Source organism: Dreissena polymorpha, chromosome 9 (assembly GCF_020536995.1).
Source record: "Dreissena polymorpha isolate Duluth1 chromosome 9, UMN_Dpol_1.0, whole genome shotgun sequence".
Lineage (NCBI taxonomy): Eukaryota > Metazoa > Mollusca > Bivalvia > Myida > Dreissenidae > Dreissena > Dreissena polymorpha.
Window position 1 is genome coordinate 52633841 of NC_068363.1, and position 20095 is coordinate 52653935.

General features: G+C 34.9%; 1 protein-coding gene across 1 annotated transcript in view; it reads right to left on the reverse strand.

Moving 5' to 3' along the window:
* Positions 1-968: 968 nt before the first annotated feature.
* Positions 969-20095, reverse strand: part of LOC127844801 (palmitoyltransferase ZDHHC1-like) — a 31982-nt gene continuing 12855 nt past the window's right edge. Inside the window, exons 4-11 of the mRNA XM_052375300.1 lie at positions 17528-17652; positions 16306-16464; positions 14933-15033; positions 13731-13907; positions 13189-13279; positions 12436-12653; positions 8687-8826; positions 969-6183 (exon numbers count right to left, since the gene is read on the reverse strand). Of these exons, the coding sequence (XP_052231260.1) occupies positions 5907-6183; positions 8687-8826; positions 12436-12653; positions 13189-13279; positions 13731-13907; positions 14933-15033; positions 16306-16464; positions 17528-17652 (1288 nt within the window). The 3' untranslated portion in view covers positions 969-5906. The remainder of the gene's footprint in view (positions 6184-8686; positions 8827-12435; positions 12654-13188; positions 13280-13730; positions 13908-14932; positions 15034-16305; positions 16465-17527; positions 17653-20095) is intronic.

A 20095-nucleotide genomic window follows, 5' to 3' on the forward strand; every position in this document is an offset into this window, starting at 1 on the left:
AAATTACAATTTACTCATTTATACTTATGTAATTTGTAAAATTCTAAACATCTGAACAATTATATTTGACTCCTTTTCAAAGTTAATAGCATCCCTGATTTGTGTCATGTGACATTACTATTTATAATTTGTATATATTTTTTTCCTATACCCAACTCTGAACATGTTGCAGGGTTTTTTATCCCAGATTATAGGCATATGGTGGTTTTTGTAGTGATAGTGGTTTGTTTTCTGAGTTTGTTTTTCTTTTGATATACTATTGGTAACTTAATTTGTTTTTGGGTTGAAATCAAACTGTTCTGTTTTTACATGTAGTTTTCCTTACTGATTTACACCAAATCCACGGTGCCTATACCACATGACTTTTTCGGATCTGTGTTGGGAGAATAAAGCTCGACCCAGTTAACATTTTTAAGGATCTGTTTTTAATTATTTCACCATTTTTAATGCAATAAAGTAGAGAGCCCGCTCATTCTTAAGAGTTTTCTATAGGTATCATGATCTTTTTAATCAAATAAGTATTTTTCAGTAAAGTGCAACCGTGCGTTTGAACTGTTAGAAAAATGTCGGATCAGTGTGAGGGACTTCATATTACAAACGCGCGGTTGCACTTTTCTGAAAAAATACTTATTTGATTAAAAAGATTATGATACCGTAAGAAAACTCTCACGAATGAGCGGGCTCTCCACTTTATCCCATTAAAAATGGTGAAATATTAAAAAAGACATCATTAAAAATATTAATTGGGTCGCGCTTTATTCTCCTAACACAGATCTTAAAAAGTCACGTGGTATAGGCACCGTGAAATCATGTGCAATTTATTTGTCTATCTAAGTCAATAGTTCAGAGATGTTTGTAGTGCATTCACATGCAATGGTATGCTCACCCTTTTAATGTTTTCTACCATGTGTTCAAGTCTTCCATGTTTACGGATTGTTACATATTTGGGGATGAATAAAAAATAAAAATTGCTTTCCGAGTTTTATTTCCTTTTACCTTTGTGGGCTGAGAAACAAAATAAATCTATTAAAAACAGAAAATTAAGTATACAAAACACAGATATAACAAATTCAAATGTTTACAGACTGATAGGGACATAATAAAGAAAATTTCCTATTTTAAGTAATATATTTTTATCTTTCATTCAATTATAATAGCTGAGTTACATCTTAAGATCTGCCTTCATTCACTGATAACATCTAAGTTATCATTAGATCTGCCTTCATTCACTGATATCAGCCGAGTTAAATCTTTAGATCTGCCTTCATTCACTGATAACAGCCAAGCTGTTTTTTTAGATCTGCCTTCATTCACTGATAACAGCAAAGATGTATTTTTAGATCTGCCTTCATTCACTGATAACATCTAAGCTGTATTTTTAGATCTGCCTTCATTCACTGATAACAGCCAAGCTGTATCTTTAGATCTGCCTTCATTCACTGATAACAGCCAAGCTGTATCTTTAGATCTGCCTTCATTCACTGATAACAGCCAAGCTGTATCTTTAGATCTGCCTTCATTCACTGATAACAGCCAAGCTGTATCTTAAGATCTGCCTTCATTCACTGATAGCATCTAAGTGATATCTTTAGATCTGCCTTCATTCACTGAAAACAGCCAAATTATATATTTAGATCTTTCTTCATTCACTGATAACATCTACATTATAACTTTAGATCTGCCTTCATTCACCAATAACATTTATGTTATATCTTTAGATCTGCCTTCATTTACTGATAACAGCCAAGTTATTATTAAGTTCTTCCTTCATTCACTCATAACATAAATGTTATATCTTTAGATCTGCCGTCACTCGTGTATAACAGCCAAGTTATATATTAAGATCTGCCTTCATTCTCTGATAACAGCCAATTAATATCTTTAGATATGCCTTTATTCACTTATAACAGTCAAATTATATCTTTATATATGCCTTTATTCACTTATAACAGCCAAGTTATATCTAAAGTTCTGCCTTCATTTACTGATAACAGTCAAGTTTTATCTTTAACTCTTTCTGCATTCTTTGATAACAGCAAAAGATGCCTCACTACAGTTTAGTCAAACAAAACAATTGCTAGGCAAAAATAACCTTGACAATGCAGCAGCATACTTGAATGATCATCTTCTATAATTTAGCTTTTCTTTGGAATGTAATACTGCTTCTTAATACATGGATCTACAAATTTCAACAACTGTTTTTGGCAGGTGGAATTGGTAACATAATATCAAAATATTTCTTTATTTGTCCTCGGTGGAGATGTTTTCTATGTAATACAAATAGCATTATCATTTATGCACAAACAAAAAATATTTATAATCTAACATATGTGTTCATGGAATTCAAAGCATCTATATTTGGTTAAACCAATAACAAAAGTTAATGCATACAATGTGTAAAAAAATCCATCCCATTCAGTAACTAAATCATGTAAAAAACAGTAAATGTTAAAATGTGTTCACTTGTGTTCAGTTAAATTGCCAATGTGATTTTACAGGAATATACTGAAATTATATTCATACGCACAGCAAATAAAAAAGTGACTAGTTTTACGCGTAATGGACGGATAATCAAACATCCTGAATAAAAATAAAATGTTCCCAAAGAAACAATCATAAAGGTAAAATAAATTATACTTAAATATATATATATATATTATTTTACAGATACAGATTTTTAGTAATAAATAAAAGTAAAAGCCATCTGTAATATCATTAGAACTAATTCTGCTGAATAAAATTATCAAAAAGTACACATTGTAAATAAGATACGGGTGCAACCCCATCCTGCTGTTGTAACACAAAACTATTGTTAGGTTTACAAAAACTGCATCCAAATATCCAAGTGATTAGATTAAGATGATGATTAATATATTTTTGAAGTTCCATCCCTCCAGACTCTCAAATAGGGCCATACAAATCTCAATACACATAATTGAAAGGTTTTTAGATTTAAGAAATAAAATCCGCTAATTTAAATTCATATTGTGAGACAAATAATTATTGGTTTGAAAAGCTGGAAATATAAAGCAAAACCAGTAACTTTGAAATTATTAATTCCTATTTACAAACGTTAACAATCATATCACAGTTAGTTTAAGACCATAATTATGTACACCAATATATATATACACACGACAAATGTTTACCATAATTCAAATATTTTACTAGACACAACTAAACATTAATGTTACTACACCTACACCAAAGGAACATAAACAAAATTAAAGGAACTTGTTCACAGATTTTTGTATTTTGACGAAAAAAATCATAAGTTATGTTACTAATGAAACTGTAATATTTTGAATAGTTTTAAATAATTATAATAACAAGACTATTGCTAAGCAATATAGTCCCCTACCGGCTCCACCATTGTCAAACATTCGACCATTGTCAGATTTTTTTATATTTGTTGCCATAGCAACCAGAATTTTTGATGTAGGAATAAAATGAAATGACGTGCATTATGTCCATAATGCCATCTACCCATGTTTCAAGTTCCATGAAAAAATATTAAGAACTTTTAAAGGTATCGCAGGATCCAGAAAACCACCATTTTCAGCAGTAGTTCTAGTCTATTTTTTGCCATAGCAACCAGAATTTTTGGCGTAGGAACAAAATGAAATGACGTGCATAATGTCCATATTGCCATCTATCCATGTTTCAAGTTATATGAAAAAATATTAAGAACTTTCAAAGTTATCGCAGGATCAAGAAAAGTGACTGACCGACAGACAGACAGACAGACAGACAGACAGAGCGCAAACCGTAAGTCCCTTCCGGTGAAACCGGTAGGGGACAACAAGCAATTTTTTTTTTTAATTTGGATGCCCTGGGGATTAAACCCTCGCTAACTCACAAATTCGCTATCACACAACAAAGGCTTTCACATTTTAAATTTTTGTAATTCATGTTTTTGCTAAATTATCAATGAAAAGCATAACAAACTCTTTATGATTTTTAAAATACTTCTTTTTTGAATCTAAGACAATTTTTTGAAAATTGAAATTTTGAAAAACTGTTCAAAAAGTCCCTTTAATAGTGCTTAGTACTTTCTGTGCAACAAAGTATTAAAAGTTTTGTACAAACCTGTACTTATATTTGTTAGAGAACCAGATGTTAGGAAATGAAAACATGCAACACATATTTCATTGAGATCAAAGAAAAAATGGATAAAGTGTTAATAGCATTTGAATATGTTAAAATTAATGCTTACTATTATTTATTTCAGTATCAATTTCAAATTATGATTTTACAAATAACCAAAGGTGATTCTCAAAACAAACACTGTTGTAAGTTAAATGATAGGGAATCATTTTTAATTCTTTCTGTCTTGTACTACTGCGACTTAATCATACTCACTCTTTCAGTGTAAGAAATACACTGTCAGTATTATATAAAGAAACACAATAAATAAATGCTAAATTATGATTACATTAACAATATAATTTCAAGAAATTAATAGGTAAAAAATGTGATATGTTGCACTATGATGCATATTCACATGTGTATGAGTGAGCACTATTTACACCAAAAGGGTTTCACATTTACACCACAAGGTTTTCACATTTACACCACAATTAATACAGAAGAGCATCCGAGCCCCAGTCTGACTTTTACCAACAACACTGTACCCTAAAACACCTCACTCATTTATTAACTATGCCTCACATGTGAAAAAATATTAAATTTTGTCAAACAAGAGACCTGTTTTAATAATACTGGTAAATTAATGTTTATGGCACATACTTATAAATGAAAATAAATATTAAGACAGTATGATTTATTAAATATACTCAATAAGTGATAGCATAACACATCCTGTACAGAATTGTGTGATTGAATTTGTTATTTATATTGAAATCCAGTGTAATATTCACCAGAACCTTGATATCCATTAAAATTAGTGAATTAAAATATATATCCGTCAAGAAATACGCAATCAAGGGTCTGGCATTATTAAATTATCAGTCTTACATTTGCTATTTGATGTAATAGAAGTTCTCAACAGTGTTAAATTATTCAAAAAAATATTCAGTTATGACTTTGTAATATGCCTTATGTTGTATTTCAGTCTGTATGTTTCATAATAGCTGTTAATAAAGAAAGAAATTTGAGAACTAAAAATAAGTATTTTTCAAATAAACAAGAGCTGTGTTTGTGAAACACATTGACCTCTAATGCGCCTTGAAGCAGCATGGCAGCTATTTTAGAAATAAGGTTATATTTTGAATGTAAAGGTCACAGTGACCTTTGACCTAGTGACCTCAAACCATATTTGATTGTAGATCTCAATGAGATGCATGCACATGTGAAGTTTAAAGAACATAGACCTAAGAGTTTTCATTTTATGAGCAAGGTTAAAGTTTTGGGACAGACACACACATACAATGACAGACAGACAGACAGGCCTAAAACAATATACCCCCTGATCATTTGATCTGGGGGCATAAAAACAACTTTTAAAATGTTAAACAAAAACTTTTAAATGAATCATTGTGAAATGTTTGCCTGATGGTCTGAAACAAGTAAACAACAGAGATGCATACATGGCTTTTGCTTTAGTTTACAAGAAACTCATTCTCATTAAGAATCTCTACGAACTTTGTGACAATCCTTATTTATGTGATCTACTAAAACAGTCTAAATCCATAAATATTTTGTTCTTTTTTAAAAATATCTCTTCATTAAAAAAAAAAAAAAAATGCAATATTCTTTTTTAAAGAAAAAACAAATATCATCTGAGCTGTAAACCTTGCTCATACTTTGATAAATATATAAAAAAAATATGTTAAAAAAAAAAAAATGATAATTTTTTTTTTCATTTGCTTAAAGCAGTTTGCCAATAACATTTTGTTAAATGAAGATATCCACAGCACTTAAGGCATAGGTGTTTGTTAGGCATACTACAGTTCAGTGTCTATGACAGTCTGAAGCCTCGATCTCTTCTCTTCCTTGAGCGGTGGAAGCAGTCGCTCTGTGGTCACCACAGTGTCTGTGGAACGCATGCTGGCAGTGTAAGGCGCGAAGGACACACTCTCATGGCTGCCGCGCAGGTTTGAAAGGTCCAAGGGCGGTACACGGAGCTGGCGCCGGGATGCAGGCATCGACAAGGGGGTGTCATCATCCGGACTGGAGGCCTTAGAGCTCTTCCTGAGGGTGGTAGGCGTGAGAGGCAGAGCCCTAGGGGAAACATGTACAAACTTACCGTAATTTCTCTATGTTTTCTGACACTTAAAAATAAATGTGTTTTTTTCGTATCCGAAAATTTAAATACAAAAAATATTCAAAAATTACAGGTGTCCGAAAATTAAGAGACAAAAATTAAGGTGTCCGATAATCATAATTATAATGAAATAAACGCAAAAAATCAATGTACAATAATTTTCTTGTGATTCAATCTTTTTCTGCCTCAAAAAACAAGACTATTGTCAAGCAATATAAGTCCCCTACTGGCTCCACCATTGCCAGATTCCAGATTTTTTATATATATATTTGTTGCCATAGCAACCAAATTTTTTTATTTAGCAACAAAATGAAATGACATGCATAATGTCCATTTTGCCATCTATCCATGTTTCAAGTTTCATGAAAAAATATTAAGAACATTAAAAGTTATTGCAGGATCCAGAAAAACCATCATTTTCAGCAGTATTTCTAGTCTATTTGTTGCCATAGCAACCAGAATTTTTGACGTCAGAAAGAAATTAAATGACGTGCATAATGTCCATATTGCCATCTATCCATGTTTCAAGTTAAATGAAAAAATATTAAGAACTTAAAAAGTTATCGCAGGATCCAGAAAACCACCATTTTCAGCAGTATGTCTAGTCTATTTGTTGCAATAGCAACCAGAATTTTTTACTTCAGAACGAAATGAAATGACGTGCATAATGTCCATATTGCCATCTATCCATGTTTCAAGTTTCATGAAAAAATATTAAGAACTTTAAAAGTTATCGCCTGTTCCAGAAAAAACACCATTTTCAGCAGTATTTCTAGTCTATTTGTTGCCATAGCAACCAGAATTTTTGACGTAGGAACGAAATGAAATGACGTGCATAATGTCCATATTGCAATCTATCAATGTTGTAAGTTTCATGAAAATTTTTTAAGAACTTTTAAAGTTATGGCAGGATCCAGAAAAGTGTGACGGACGGACGGAGACAAAACCATAAGTCCCCTCCAGTGAAACCGGTAGGGGACTAATTAATACAAATTCACAGCTTTGCCAACTCTTGCCTGAAATGGTTTAAAACAAAAACGTAAAAGCAGAAAACATTCTGCTTCCTTAATAGTACCATCCTGTTTCGAATGCTGATAAGTGAATCAATTACTTTCTACCTATACATGGTTATTAACCCAATTACACGAATGTAATGGTCCATTTCCCTCGGGCATGAATCTTCAAGGTTTTATGGCCTTAATCCCTTTGTAAAAATCCATGATCGAAGTGTCACAAGATAAACAGGGCCGAAGTCAGTAGAAGAGTGCAATAAAATATACGGTACTAATTATTTTTGCTAAAAAAGAGTGTGTCCGAAAACTTAGTAACCGAAAACTTAGAGTAATTACGGTACTTATAAAAGGGCACTTATGAGGACATGGCTTGGTAATTTATCAGTATTAAAGGAAATCTTGAAAAACAGATAAGGTGGCCATCAAGTAAGTTGAGGGTGTGTAACATTTGACCTACCATAATTACTACAAGTTTTCAGACAGTTAAAAATAAATCAATCTTTGGTATCCAAAATTATATATTTTTAAAATACAGGTGTTTGAAAATTTTGAGACAATAAAAATATTGCATTGACCATCAGGTACGGGCCTTGGAGGTCTTCCTGAGGCTAGTTGTGGAGAAAGGCAGCACCCTGTGGTGGATGTGGTGAGATTTACTTAGTTTATTGCGCCTCATTCTGTGAAAACTGGACTAAATGCATGTGCACAAGTTCCTTCCCAGGTTAACCTGTCCAGTCCAAACTGGCTTATTAGGGACACATTTTCCACTTTTATGGTATTTTTGGTCAAAAGGACGTCTCTCCTCTGTGACAATCCAGTAGTCTCTGATTAGCCTATGCATAATGCACATGCATTAAGCCCAGTTTTCACAATATTAGACTTAATTGTAAGCTATAGGAAAAATTACGTCTTTTAACTAAAATTGGGAATTTGGTGTTTTTGTTTTTGCTTAAATTGTTGATTTTTTAAATAGAAAAAAATATATGATTTTTTCCATTGGGAATGAGTCCATTTACCGGACCTGAATTTGAATTTTAAAAACTCTGAAAGGATTAAAAAGGCATATTTTATACAAATAAATTAAAGGTGTGTGATATTAAACCTACCCAAGCTTTTCTTAGGTTAGCCTGTTTAACAATACTAAGTGCAGATGATGTAACTTACAACTGCCCTTACTTGAATCACAGGTAAGAAGAGAAATGCTGTCAAAAATATTTCTGAGAAAATGTCACACATGTTATATGGCTAGTAAGTAAAAATATCTTACATGAAAATTTTAATTTTTATCGTACAAAACAAAAACATTAGGACTGCAAGAAGAGTCATTTAAAAATGGTTTTTCTGCCTTATACAGCCAGCATAGCTCAGAACCAGCCTGCACATCCGCGCAGTCTGGTCAGGAGCTACCCTGTCTACTAAAGAGTCAGTGTAAGCACTGTGTACTCACCTGAAGTCTGTGTACTGCAAGCTGCCATCGCGTGCAAACCTGGCGTTCTCGTTCACTGTGAACAGGGTGGTGGTGTTGAGCTCATCTTCACTGAGGGCCCCATCAACATGGTCAGTGTGGCGGGGCTTCTTCTTCCGAACCTGTTCAATAAAAGCCTTGTTCTGAGAAAACTGGGCTTATTGCATGAGGGTTCGGTGTGGTCCGAGATAATAAGGGACAACAATTTCCACCTAAACTGAATTTTTGTTAAGAAAAACTTCCTATAAACCAAAAATTCCATTAAAGGGGAAAGTGGCGTCCCTAATTAGCCTGTGTGGACTGCACAGGCTATTCTTGTATGACACTTAACACACAAGCCTAAAGCCCAGTTTTCTGAGATAGAGGTTTGTATATTTAGCTCGAATTTGTTGTTGTTTTCAAAAGCATTTCAATCATATCCCAGCTGTCACTTTTCCAGCTCACAATTTTCCTGGGTCATCTGGGTGCCAGTACAAAGTGCAGATTCTGAATCTATAAATTAACAACTGTAATGGTTGAATAAGGGGTAGGAAGAGAACGGCTATAGAAAATATTTCATGACCAATGCCTTGACAAGTTCTATGACCAGGATGGGGATCAAACCTGCGCAGACCCAGCTGGCTCAGTTGGATAGTTTATGAAAATTAACATACAGGGAAATATGGCATGGTGACATGAAACTTCAGATTAAAAGCATACTGGTTCACACTAATGAACCTTACACAACAGAACACAGTACCAAACAAGAGTGCCAAACTGTCACAAGATACGACCATTTGAAGGTTTTGGACAACTTGATAACTTTACCATGACCCATATTTGAACTTTAACTACATATCATCTAGACACAAACTTCTGACCAAATTAGATGGGATGAAAACTACTTCAACAAGAAACTGTCAGAGACGGGTGATGCTCCCCAAAGGTTTTTTTTGTCACAATATTGCACTATATATTCAGATAAAAGGAAACGTCTTGAGGGGCATAACTTTGCACAAAATAATACGATGGATGGTTTAGCAACTTAAAAATTTCAAAGGGCCATAACTCTCTAAATAAATCATCTAACCAGAACCCACTAATAACACACGCTTCTCCTTGAGGTAGTTAAGCTTCCCATAAAGCTTCATTGAAGTCCAGTCAGTAGTTGGGGAAAAATAGCCCTGACAATAATTGCACTATATGTACAGTTTATAGAAAATTTCAAAGGGCCAAAACTCTGTGAAAAATAATCCGACCAGAACCGGCTGATAATATGCACATCTCCTGTTGGTAGTGAAGCTTCCTATCAAGTTTCATTGAATTCCCGTGATAAGTTGCTGAGAAATAGCTCAGACAAGAATTGCACTATAAGTACAATGGAAAATTTCAAAGGGCCATAACTCTGTGAAAAATCATTCAACCATAACCGGCTGATAATATGCACATCTCATGTTGGTAGTGAAGGTTCTCATAAAGTTTCATTGAATTCCCGTAATAAGTTGCTGAGAAATAGCCCGGACAAGAATTGCACTATATGTACAATGGAACATTTCAAAGGACCATAACTCTGTGAAAAACCATCCGACCAGAACCGGCTGATAATATGCACATCTCCTCTTGGTAGTGAAGCTTCCCATAAAGTTTCATTGAATTCCGGTCATTAGTTGCTGGAAAATAGCCCGGACAAGAATTGCACTATGTGTACAGTTAATGGAAAATTTCAAAGGGCCATAACTCTGTGAAAAATCATCCGACCAGAACTGGCTGATAATATGCACATCTCTTCTTGGTAGTAAAGCTTCCCATAAAGTTTCATTGAATTCCAGTCATTAGTTGCTGAGAAATAGCCCTGACAAGAATTGCACTATATATACAGTTAATGGAAAATTTCAAAGGGCCATAGCTCTGTGAAAAATCATCCGACCAGAACTGGCTGATAATATGCACATCTCCTCTTGGTAGTGAAGCTTCCCATAAAGTTTTATTGAATTCCGGTCATTAGTTGCTGAGAAATAGCCCGGACAAGAATTGCACTATATGTACAGTTAACGGAAAATTTCAAAGGGCCATAACTCTGTGAAAAATCATCCGACCCGAACCCGCTGATAATATGCACATCTCCTCTTGGTAGTGAAGCTTCCCATGAAGTTTCATTGAATTCCGGACATTAGTTGCTGAGAAATAGCCCGGACAAGAATTGCACTATATGTACAGTTAATGGAAAATTTCAAAGGGCCATAACTCTGTGAAAAAATCATCGGACCAGAACCCGCTGATAATATGCACATCTCCTCTTGGTAGTGAAGCTTCCCATAAAGTTTCATTAAATTCCGGTCATTAGTTGCTGAGAAATAGCCCGGACAAAAAGTGCACGGACAGACACAGGGACAGACACACGGACGGACTGACGGAAGGACGGACGGACAGACGAAGTGGCAACTATATGCTCCCCCAAAAATAAATTCTGGGGGAGCATAATAAGAGAGCGGACACCATACCTTATGCTTGAAATGCACTAAGTGACCTCGTGACCTAGTTTTTTACCCAGCATGACACATATTTGAATTTAACCAAGATATCATTAAAACACAACTTCTGACCAAATTTGGTAAAAATCGGATGAAAACTTCTTCAATTAGAGAGCATACACGATGCTAAATCCTTGAAATGCACAGAGTGACCTCCTGACCTAGTTTTTGACCCGGCAAGACCCATATTCCAACTTGATCTAGATATTGTCTAGATACAACTTCTGACCAAGTTTGGTGAAGATCGGATGAAAACTACTTCAATAAGAGAGGACACCATGCTAAATCCTTGAAATGCACTGAGTGACCCCCTGACCTAGTTTTTGACCCGTCATGACCCATATTCGAATTTGACATAGATATTGTCTAGATACAACTTCTGATTAAGTTTGGTGAAGATCGGATGAAAACAACTTCAATTAGAGAGCAGACACCATGCTAAATCCTTGAAATGCACTTAGTGACCCCATGACCAAGTTTTTGACCCAGCATGACCCATATTCGAACTTGACCTAGATATTGTCTAGATACAACTTCTGACCAAGTTTGGTGAAGATCCGATGAAAACTACTTGAATTAGAGAGCGGACACCATGCTGAATCCTTGAAATGCATTAAGTGATCCCCATGATCTAGTTTTTCACCCGGCATGACCCATATTCGAACATGACCTAGATTTTGTCTAGATACAACTTCTTGCCAAGTTTGGTGAAGATGGGATGAAAACTATTTGAATTAGAGAGTGGACACTGCTGTGGACGCAGCCGCTTGCCGCCGCCCTCCTGCAACCTGCCAAGCGTGAAACTATAATACGTCCTGTTTTGAAAAACGGGCGAATAAAAAAGGCATAAAACATAATGACTTTTACCATGCAACAAGCATTAGTGGTGATAAAGATCTATTCAAATTTGGAAAAAAATCTACTATATAGGTACAGATACAGCTGACTCATTTTATGAAGCAATATTAGAGTCTATATAGTAAACAGTAAAATTAGCCACATCATGCAGAACTGGGTTTTATGTCATATGCAATCACACTGACTGTTTAGGACCTACGCAATACAGTATAAAGTAGTGCCATGCTTTTGGTCTCCTAAGGGGATAGGTTGTCTTCTTACCAAATTGCGCCCAACCTGCAGTCTGCTCTGGAGGTACACTGGCAGCATATGTCATAAGACCCATTTTTGCATAACACATCTCAAATAAATGTCATTTCATACCTTTTTCTTTGTTGCGGATGCGGTGGAAGTAAGTGACAGCGAGTGATCATTGGGCACCTCCAGCAGAGAGTCTGCAGAGTCTGAGTGGTATTCCTGGGTAAAACCCATCCCCCGAGGGGTCATGACAGGGGCAGGAAGGATCTGTGGTACAGCAGAGAACGATGGAATGTCCACACTGGAGATTGTGTAGCCCTTGTTCTGGTACAAGCGAGGGTTGTCTGTGCAGAGACAATATTAATAAGAAATCAATGAAGATGATCTTTGAACTTGATGATCAAAAACTACAAGTGCCTAGTATCATGAACATACTTAAGTCATTAGTATTACACAAATACCACTTTTCAATGAAATCTGCCCAAATTATTCAAAGATGTGGCTCAGGACACAAAAGAGTGCTTATTTTTAGGTCAAAATGGGCAAACCCTATTATTTGCTAATGAATTGCCTGGCATTTGATGTGCATCATCCTCTTATCCATATAATTGCTCAGACCAAGTTTAAATGATATCAGTCCAAGCAGTTTCAAAATATGGCTCCTGCCACAAAAGTGTTCCAGACAGATCAAAGTACCGACAACGCCAAAACAATATACCTCTATCTATGGAAAGGAATTAGTATGTGGAGCATATCAGGGCTCCCTCGCTGGCTCAAAATTTTCTGTAGCCAAATTTACCTTTTTATAGCAGAATAAGCCCTGTATACAACTATATGTTGTGATCACTGAAGCAAAACACAATATTGTAAGGAACTTGCCAATAGTTGAGATTGACTGGGAAGTGCTGTGGGTGGTCTTCTTTTTCTTCTTCCGTAGCCGTTTCACCTCTGTCTTCTCATTGTCTGTAACCTGAATATGGATTCTGATGTCACAATGTGCAAAGTATCCATCAGTATTTCTTGATGAAAAATGGGGGAAAAAACACATTTTAAAAAATGCACCATATTTTTCCATAATATAATAAATCAAGAACATGAAGCATACATTAATTATTCACAAATATAAATAAGCGTTCTCTTTAAAAACAGGGCTCAATTCATGTGCCTAAAATATTGTACCAGATTTGCCTGTGCAGTCCACACATGCTAATCAGGGACAACACATTCCAGTTTTCTTGTATGTTTTGTTTAAAAGAAATCACTTCTTACCAACAATTCTGTTTAAGCGGAAAGGGTCATTGCTGACTGCACAGGCTTATCTGGGACAACACTTTACGCAAATGCATAAAGCCCATTTTTCCAGAGCCGGTCTCTTTTAATTTAAAGCCTTGTAATTCTGGTACAAGCATTCATTAGTGTACCAGTTTTGAGTTGTTGTTGTTGTTCTCTGAACGTATGGGGCTGGCCGAGGGGGGCGGGGTCTCCCCCTTGGACAGGTGCTCCCTCTCTGCATCCTGTAGGATCGTCTGAAAGTCATGTGGGGGCAGCGTCGTATGGCCTGCATTCTTGTTCGAGTTGGCTGATGGGTTCACTTTGTTCTGAGGATCATTGCATCAAATGTTAAAGTGAATTTAGAGCCAATTTATGTGCTTAATTAACAATACATGGGTTGGTATTGTTAATTTAGGTGAACTGAAGGATTGTTATATTGCAGTTTTTGACAAAAATAAATAAAAGTAAAATATAAAAGAAAAAAAAATTGTTTTAAAGTGTATGCTTACATCACCTTCAATGACAAACAACAAAAACATGCTCTTGTTTTGCCTTCAGTACTTAAAATCCAATTTTTTGCTAGAATATATGGCCCTTTCTTACCACAAAGGGTTCAAAGGAGAAAATTTCCTGCTAGAATATGAGGTCATTTGTACCTTAGGGCCAGGGTCAACAGGGTAAAATTTCTTTTTCTTGAATTTATTGCAAGAAAATGTGGTCATTTTTACCACAGGTCGGTCAACAGGGAATGTATTGCTAAAATGTGAATAAACAAGAAGTTTGTCATGGAGTGAATGTTGTTGAAAAAACATTAATATAAATTGTGTTGCGACAAGATCAAAATGTTTGTTATTTCTAAATTTCTGTAAACATCGAAACAACAATTTTTGTCACAGGAACACATTGAATTACACATGCATATTGCCCATTTGGCCTATTATTCACATACAGAGTTTCATCAACCAATTGTACCTTCTTTTTGAATCATCACAAGATCCAGATAAGGATGATCTGGCAGATAACTTGTAAACCTAAAATAACATCTATTTCAATGGAAAGGAATTAGCAACTAACAAATATGAGAAAACTGGCTTAAGTGCATTTGCATAAAGTGTTGTCCCAGATAAACCAGTGTTGTCTTCCCAGGGATGACACTTTACGCCTTAACACAATTTTGGTAAGAAGAAATTTCTTTCAAACGTAGAATACAATAAAAGCGGAAAGTGTCGTCCCTGATTAGCCTGTGTGGACTGCACCGGCTAATCTGGGACCACATTTTACTCACAGGCATTAAGCCCTGTTTCCAAGAACGAGGCTCAATTAAAAGCCTTCATGATTGTTGGTTTAATACCTTCTTTTTTAAACCTCTACTGGTATTGCTGTCTACTTCTTCACGGCTTTCTTTGTCCCTCTGGGCAACGATGTAGTCGTACGTGCTCAAATTGTGGTAAACTGAAGGCAAAAGATCAATTTTAAGCCTCGCTCTGGGAAAAATGCGTTTATGCGAGTGGTTGAAGCAGGGAATAATCTAGAATTTACTATCTTTGGGTCCCTGAACTCGCAGATTTTAGACCAATGAGTCCCAGGCCAAAATTAATGAGTCTACCTTGAAAAAGAATGGGTCCCAAATTTTGAAAGATACCAAGTAGTGAAGAAAATATGTCTAAATCACACTAGCTCAATAACTATACTTGCATTAAATTTTTAATAATCTCAATAACTTGTTGAAACAAAAAAAAAAACAAATTCAGAGTTATCACTATCTTTTTTGCCCTCAAATAGGCTATAACATTATCTGTTACATGAATGTAACCTGTTATAACATTTCAACTTGATTCAAATCGATGATAATATTATTGTTAACATCCGAATTGCGAGCTTGATAATATTATTGTTTACGTCCGAATTGCGAGCCGTTGACCTACCATTATTAAATTTTAGATTTGTTTGTTTTGTATTAAGCTTCAACACCTTATTTCAGAGGCATGTTTTCTGTATTATTTATGACTAAGTTACACAAAGTTAAAGCAGGTTTTCATCCGGGGACTCGAGAAAAAATCATAACACATTCTATTTAAAAGGTCGATGCGTCTATTTCCATATTTGTGCGTCATAGACCCGGGACGCATATGTAGATTATACCCTGTTGAAGTGTCATCCCAGATAAGCCTGATCAGTCCGCGCAGGCTTATCAAGGATGACACTTTCTGCTTTTATGGAATATGTCATTAAAAGGAAGTCTCTTCTCAGAAAATATCGAGTCTTGGCAGTAAGTGTCGTCCCTGATTAGCCTCTGTGGACTGCACGCGCTAATCTAGGATTACACTTTACGCACATGCATTAAGCCCTTTTTACACAGAGCGCTGCTCATATAAAGACCATATCTGAGTCATGGTTCTGATAAGAATAATGTTGACAACACACTTCAAATTAACGACTTCAGTGGAATGTATATGACATTGACGCCTGCGCGCTTCAAGAAAGAGACACACTGAGTTGTTCTATAATGTTCTATAAAAAATCAACTGTTAGCATTAGTTCAAAACTGTGTTAAAAAGTAAATCAAACATATCTTATTGAATTGAATATATATTGTGCGTTTTTATTAATCTCTAAAGATTGAAGAAAAGCCAAAATCAGCAAATTTATGAAACAGCCCTTGGAAATCTAAAAATTATGTATATATTAATATGTACGCGATTATAAAAAAACAAAAACACTTACTAAGATAGATGTGGAAACCAAAGAGATGCGTGACAAGAGCCACTGCTACAAGGCCGAGTATGAAGTAGGCCGCCAGCATGGCCAGCCACGCCTCGTGTGGAACACTCCGGTGGAGGATTTGAAAGTCTGCAGCCTTGTAGTGTAACGTGGAGTTCAGATCTACAAGCATACAAAAGAGATAGCTTGTGCCTTGCAATCTACACGGGTATATGAGCTTCCTTCTTGGACATTTTTGTTGTTTGTTTCGTATTTCAAATGCTATATTATAATCTTATCATTTTGTTTGTTTCGTATTTCAAATGCTATATTATAATCTTATCATTTTTTATATCAATTTCAAATAATGATACCAACGGGTATTCTCTGTAAATGTCCATAGTGTTGTTATTATGACCAATTGTGTACATTGATCTTTTTTTGAAAATCAGTCTGTGAATGAGTCCCTTTAATGTTAGTAAGTTTATGAAAAGCTTAGTGGTTTGGCCATGACTGTATGGGGTCCCTCTTGTCAGAAGATTAATAATAATTGTGTAAATCCTGAAAGAACAATCATATTACTCAGTAATTAAAACAATCTGTTTTGTCAGCAATTGGTAATTCATGACAATCCTATTTTAATGTAAACAGAGACTGATGCAATTCATGATGTATATTGTATGAAAATTACAAATGTACATGTTATAATGTACAGACACATTCAAGATATCGATATGTTACTGCAACTAATTGTTATTAGCTTTGAAACTATGATTCAGTGAAAATATTGCTGCAGACTTTCAAAACAACTAAAAGAAATTAAACATTTAATCAATATACAAAATTGACAATAATTGTTTTTCTATACAAATCAGAAACAAATCTTGTTAAAAAACTACAAAATACAAATCATACAATAACAAGAGATTGCCAAGCAATATGGCCCCCTACCGGTGAAACTCCACCATTGTCAGAACTTTTTTTAATTTTTTTATTTGTTGCCATAGCAACCATAATTATTGATGTAGGAACAAAATGAAATGAAGTGCATCATCTCCATATTACCATCTATCCATGTTGTAAGTTTCATGAAAAAATATAAAGAACTTTTAAAGTTATCGCAGGATCCAGAAAAGTGTGACGGACAGACTCACAGACAAACAGAGCGCAAACCATAAGTCCCCTCCGGTTTCACTGGTAGGGGACAATAAATCTAATTATATAAGTAAAGGTTGTTAATTTGTACCTCGATATGGCTGCAAAATGTCTCTATTGGTCTGATCTGTGAAGTAAGTAATGAACTCTGTGAGAGCAATGCCCGTGACCACGCCTAGGGCCACAGCAGCCGTAACCAGAGTTGCTATAAACCATCTGGAAAACAGGTCACACTTCTAGTTAGAAAAAAATGTCATATGAGCCTTGTCATGTGAAAATGGGCCTTATGCAATGTGTGACCAGCTAAGCTCCAGACCAGCCTGTGCAATTGCGCTTTCAAATCAGGTGCTACACTGTCCTCTGTAAAGTCATGCAAGGTTTTCATTAGCGGACAAGGGAGCTCCTGACCAGACTGCAGGGATGTACGGAGGACTGGTCTGGTGCTACTCTGTGGTCTGGAGCTACTATGACCCCATAAAACCCATTTTTGCATGAAGCTTCTCTATGCTTGAATAAAAGAGATTTTAAATATGTTTACCCCATCCTACATGTATTTACAATTTCTGTGACCTAGGCCTAATGAACTGTTGGCCATGAAAAAAATTCTATGCAGATAGCTTTCATCCCAAGTAACCATCAGTCAAAATAGCATAATTATTGGTGTTTTTCTAGATGCCATCTGAAAACTAAATTCTTTTTACAATCTATATACCATAGAGTTTTGACCTCTTGACCACAAAACCAAAACGCATTTTCCTTTTATCCCAAGTATCCATGAAAAAACTGCATGAGTGTAGGAGCAGAAACAAAATGGTACAAATTTCATGTTTCAAGCCACTTTGACCTTGTTGACCTGAAAATTGATAGGCATCTTTGTTACTTTCAAAGTAACTTTCTATAAATATACAGTGCAAGTTGTAAAAACAGTTTATTTAAGGATACAGTTGATACTATATGAGCCTTCCTCCTAGAAAACAGGGTACAATGCATGCGCGTAAAAAGTTGGCGCATATAAGTTGGTGGACCCTTCACAGGCTAATCTGGGATAACACTTTTCACTTTCGTGTTTTTTTAAAAGAATTTCCAGTTTAGGTAGAAAGTTTTTTATCCCACTTTTACAGCGATTTCAGTTGATTAAAGCCCCATTGATTAAATATCATCTATAATCAACGGCAGGAAATGACGTCAATATTTCGACGAAATGACGTCATAAATCCAGCGAAATTATCCAGTCGAATTAATTTTGTTTAAATAAAAAGGTTTACAAAAATAAAAAGTGGGATAAATAGAATAATAGATTAGTGTTGATTATTGATCAGGTTTATCATGCTCGGCACGAAAATGAAAAAGCACTCGCCAAGGCTAGTGCTTTTTGTTTTCTAAGCCTCGCATTATAAACCTGATCTATAATCAACACTAACCTATTATTCTCTATGTGCCTGATAAGTCTATGAAAAAAAACAAGTATTAAGCTCTGTTTTCCCAGAGCGAGGCTAATAATTATTTAGGTAAATTTCCATCTGAATTTTTTATCGCACAGCCAAGGTTCAACTTTACTGATTTGTTTTTCAATAAAAACACTCAATCTCTCACTTGGTACTTCACTTAAGTGCAAAAAACATTTATATTTGTCACTAACAGTTATATTATCATTAAAAGTAAAATTTAGTGTTAAAGAATTTATCAAGATTGATTATTGCCCAAATCTATGCATAATGGAAAAAAATCAATTGTATGTTTACAGTCATATGCACACAGAATGATATCAACATTATCAGTCCTTGAGAACAAAGGAGGAATACTTGTACAAAATATTATTAGGAACGTAATAATGTGTGGAATAGACAATAGGTTCTTTTCACCTAAGTAAAGTAAACTGCACTTACTCAACCGGCTTGAACTTTGAAAACAGGAAATTGTCTACTGCATGTTACAAAGACACATTTTATTGAATGTGTAGGCTACATGTTCTGGTTGTAGTAATTACATCAGTTTAGGGCAGTCACAATCTAACAATAATATCATAAAATGCAATTTGTTGGTGTTTTTGTTCTTTTTTTGTGTTTCTATTGTTGATAATTAATGTCATGTGTATGAATATAAACCATAATGGCTTTCATTTGCCAAAATTCGAAAGTATGGGTAGTTTTTGAAGAATGCCAGAACAAACTTTCAATTGTAGGTCAATTAACAAAATTGCTGACATTAATTTCATTAGAGCTTACTACTGGAATTCTTTAGTGCGAAAATGCAACCCAGTACCACACAGCCATTATTAGCAAATACTTGGACTAGCAAGCACTGTTCGACATTCTGTACATCACTATTGGGTATATTTATAATTATTATAATGGAATAAAATAAATGAAAATCCAGTTAAGGCAGAAAATGTTGTCCCAGATTAGTCTGTGTGAATTGCCCAGGCTAATTTGGGATGACTTTTAACGCACATGCCTCAAATCCAGTTTTCACAATGCGGCTCAATGCCTAAAATATATTCACAAATTGTTATTTCCATACAAAAACAGCTGAAAACTTGTAAGATATAAAGAAAATCTGCACATATAGTTATAATGAAAGTTTACAAAAGCTTTTCTCATATTATGAATAATAATCATTCCTGTGTTGAACATTCAAAACTAGAAATGGCGCGGCAGAG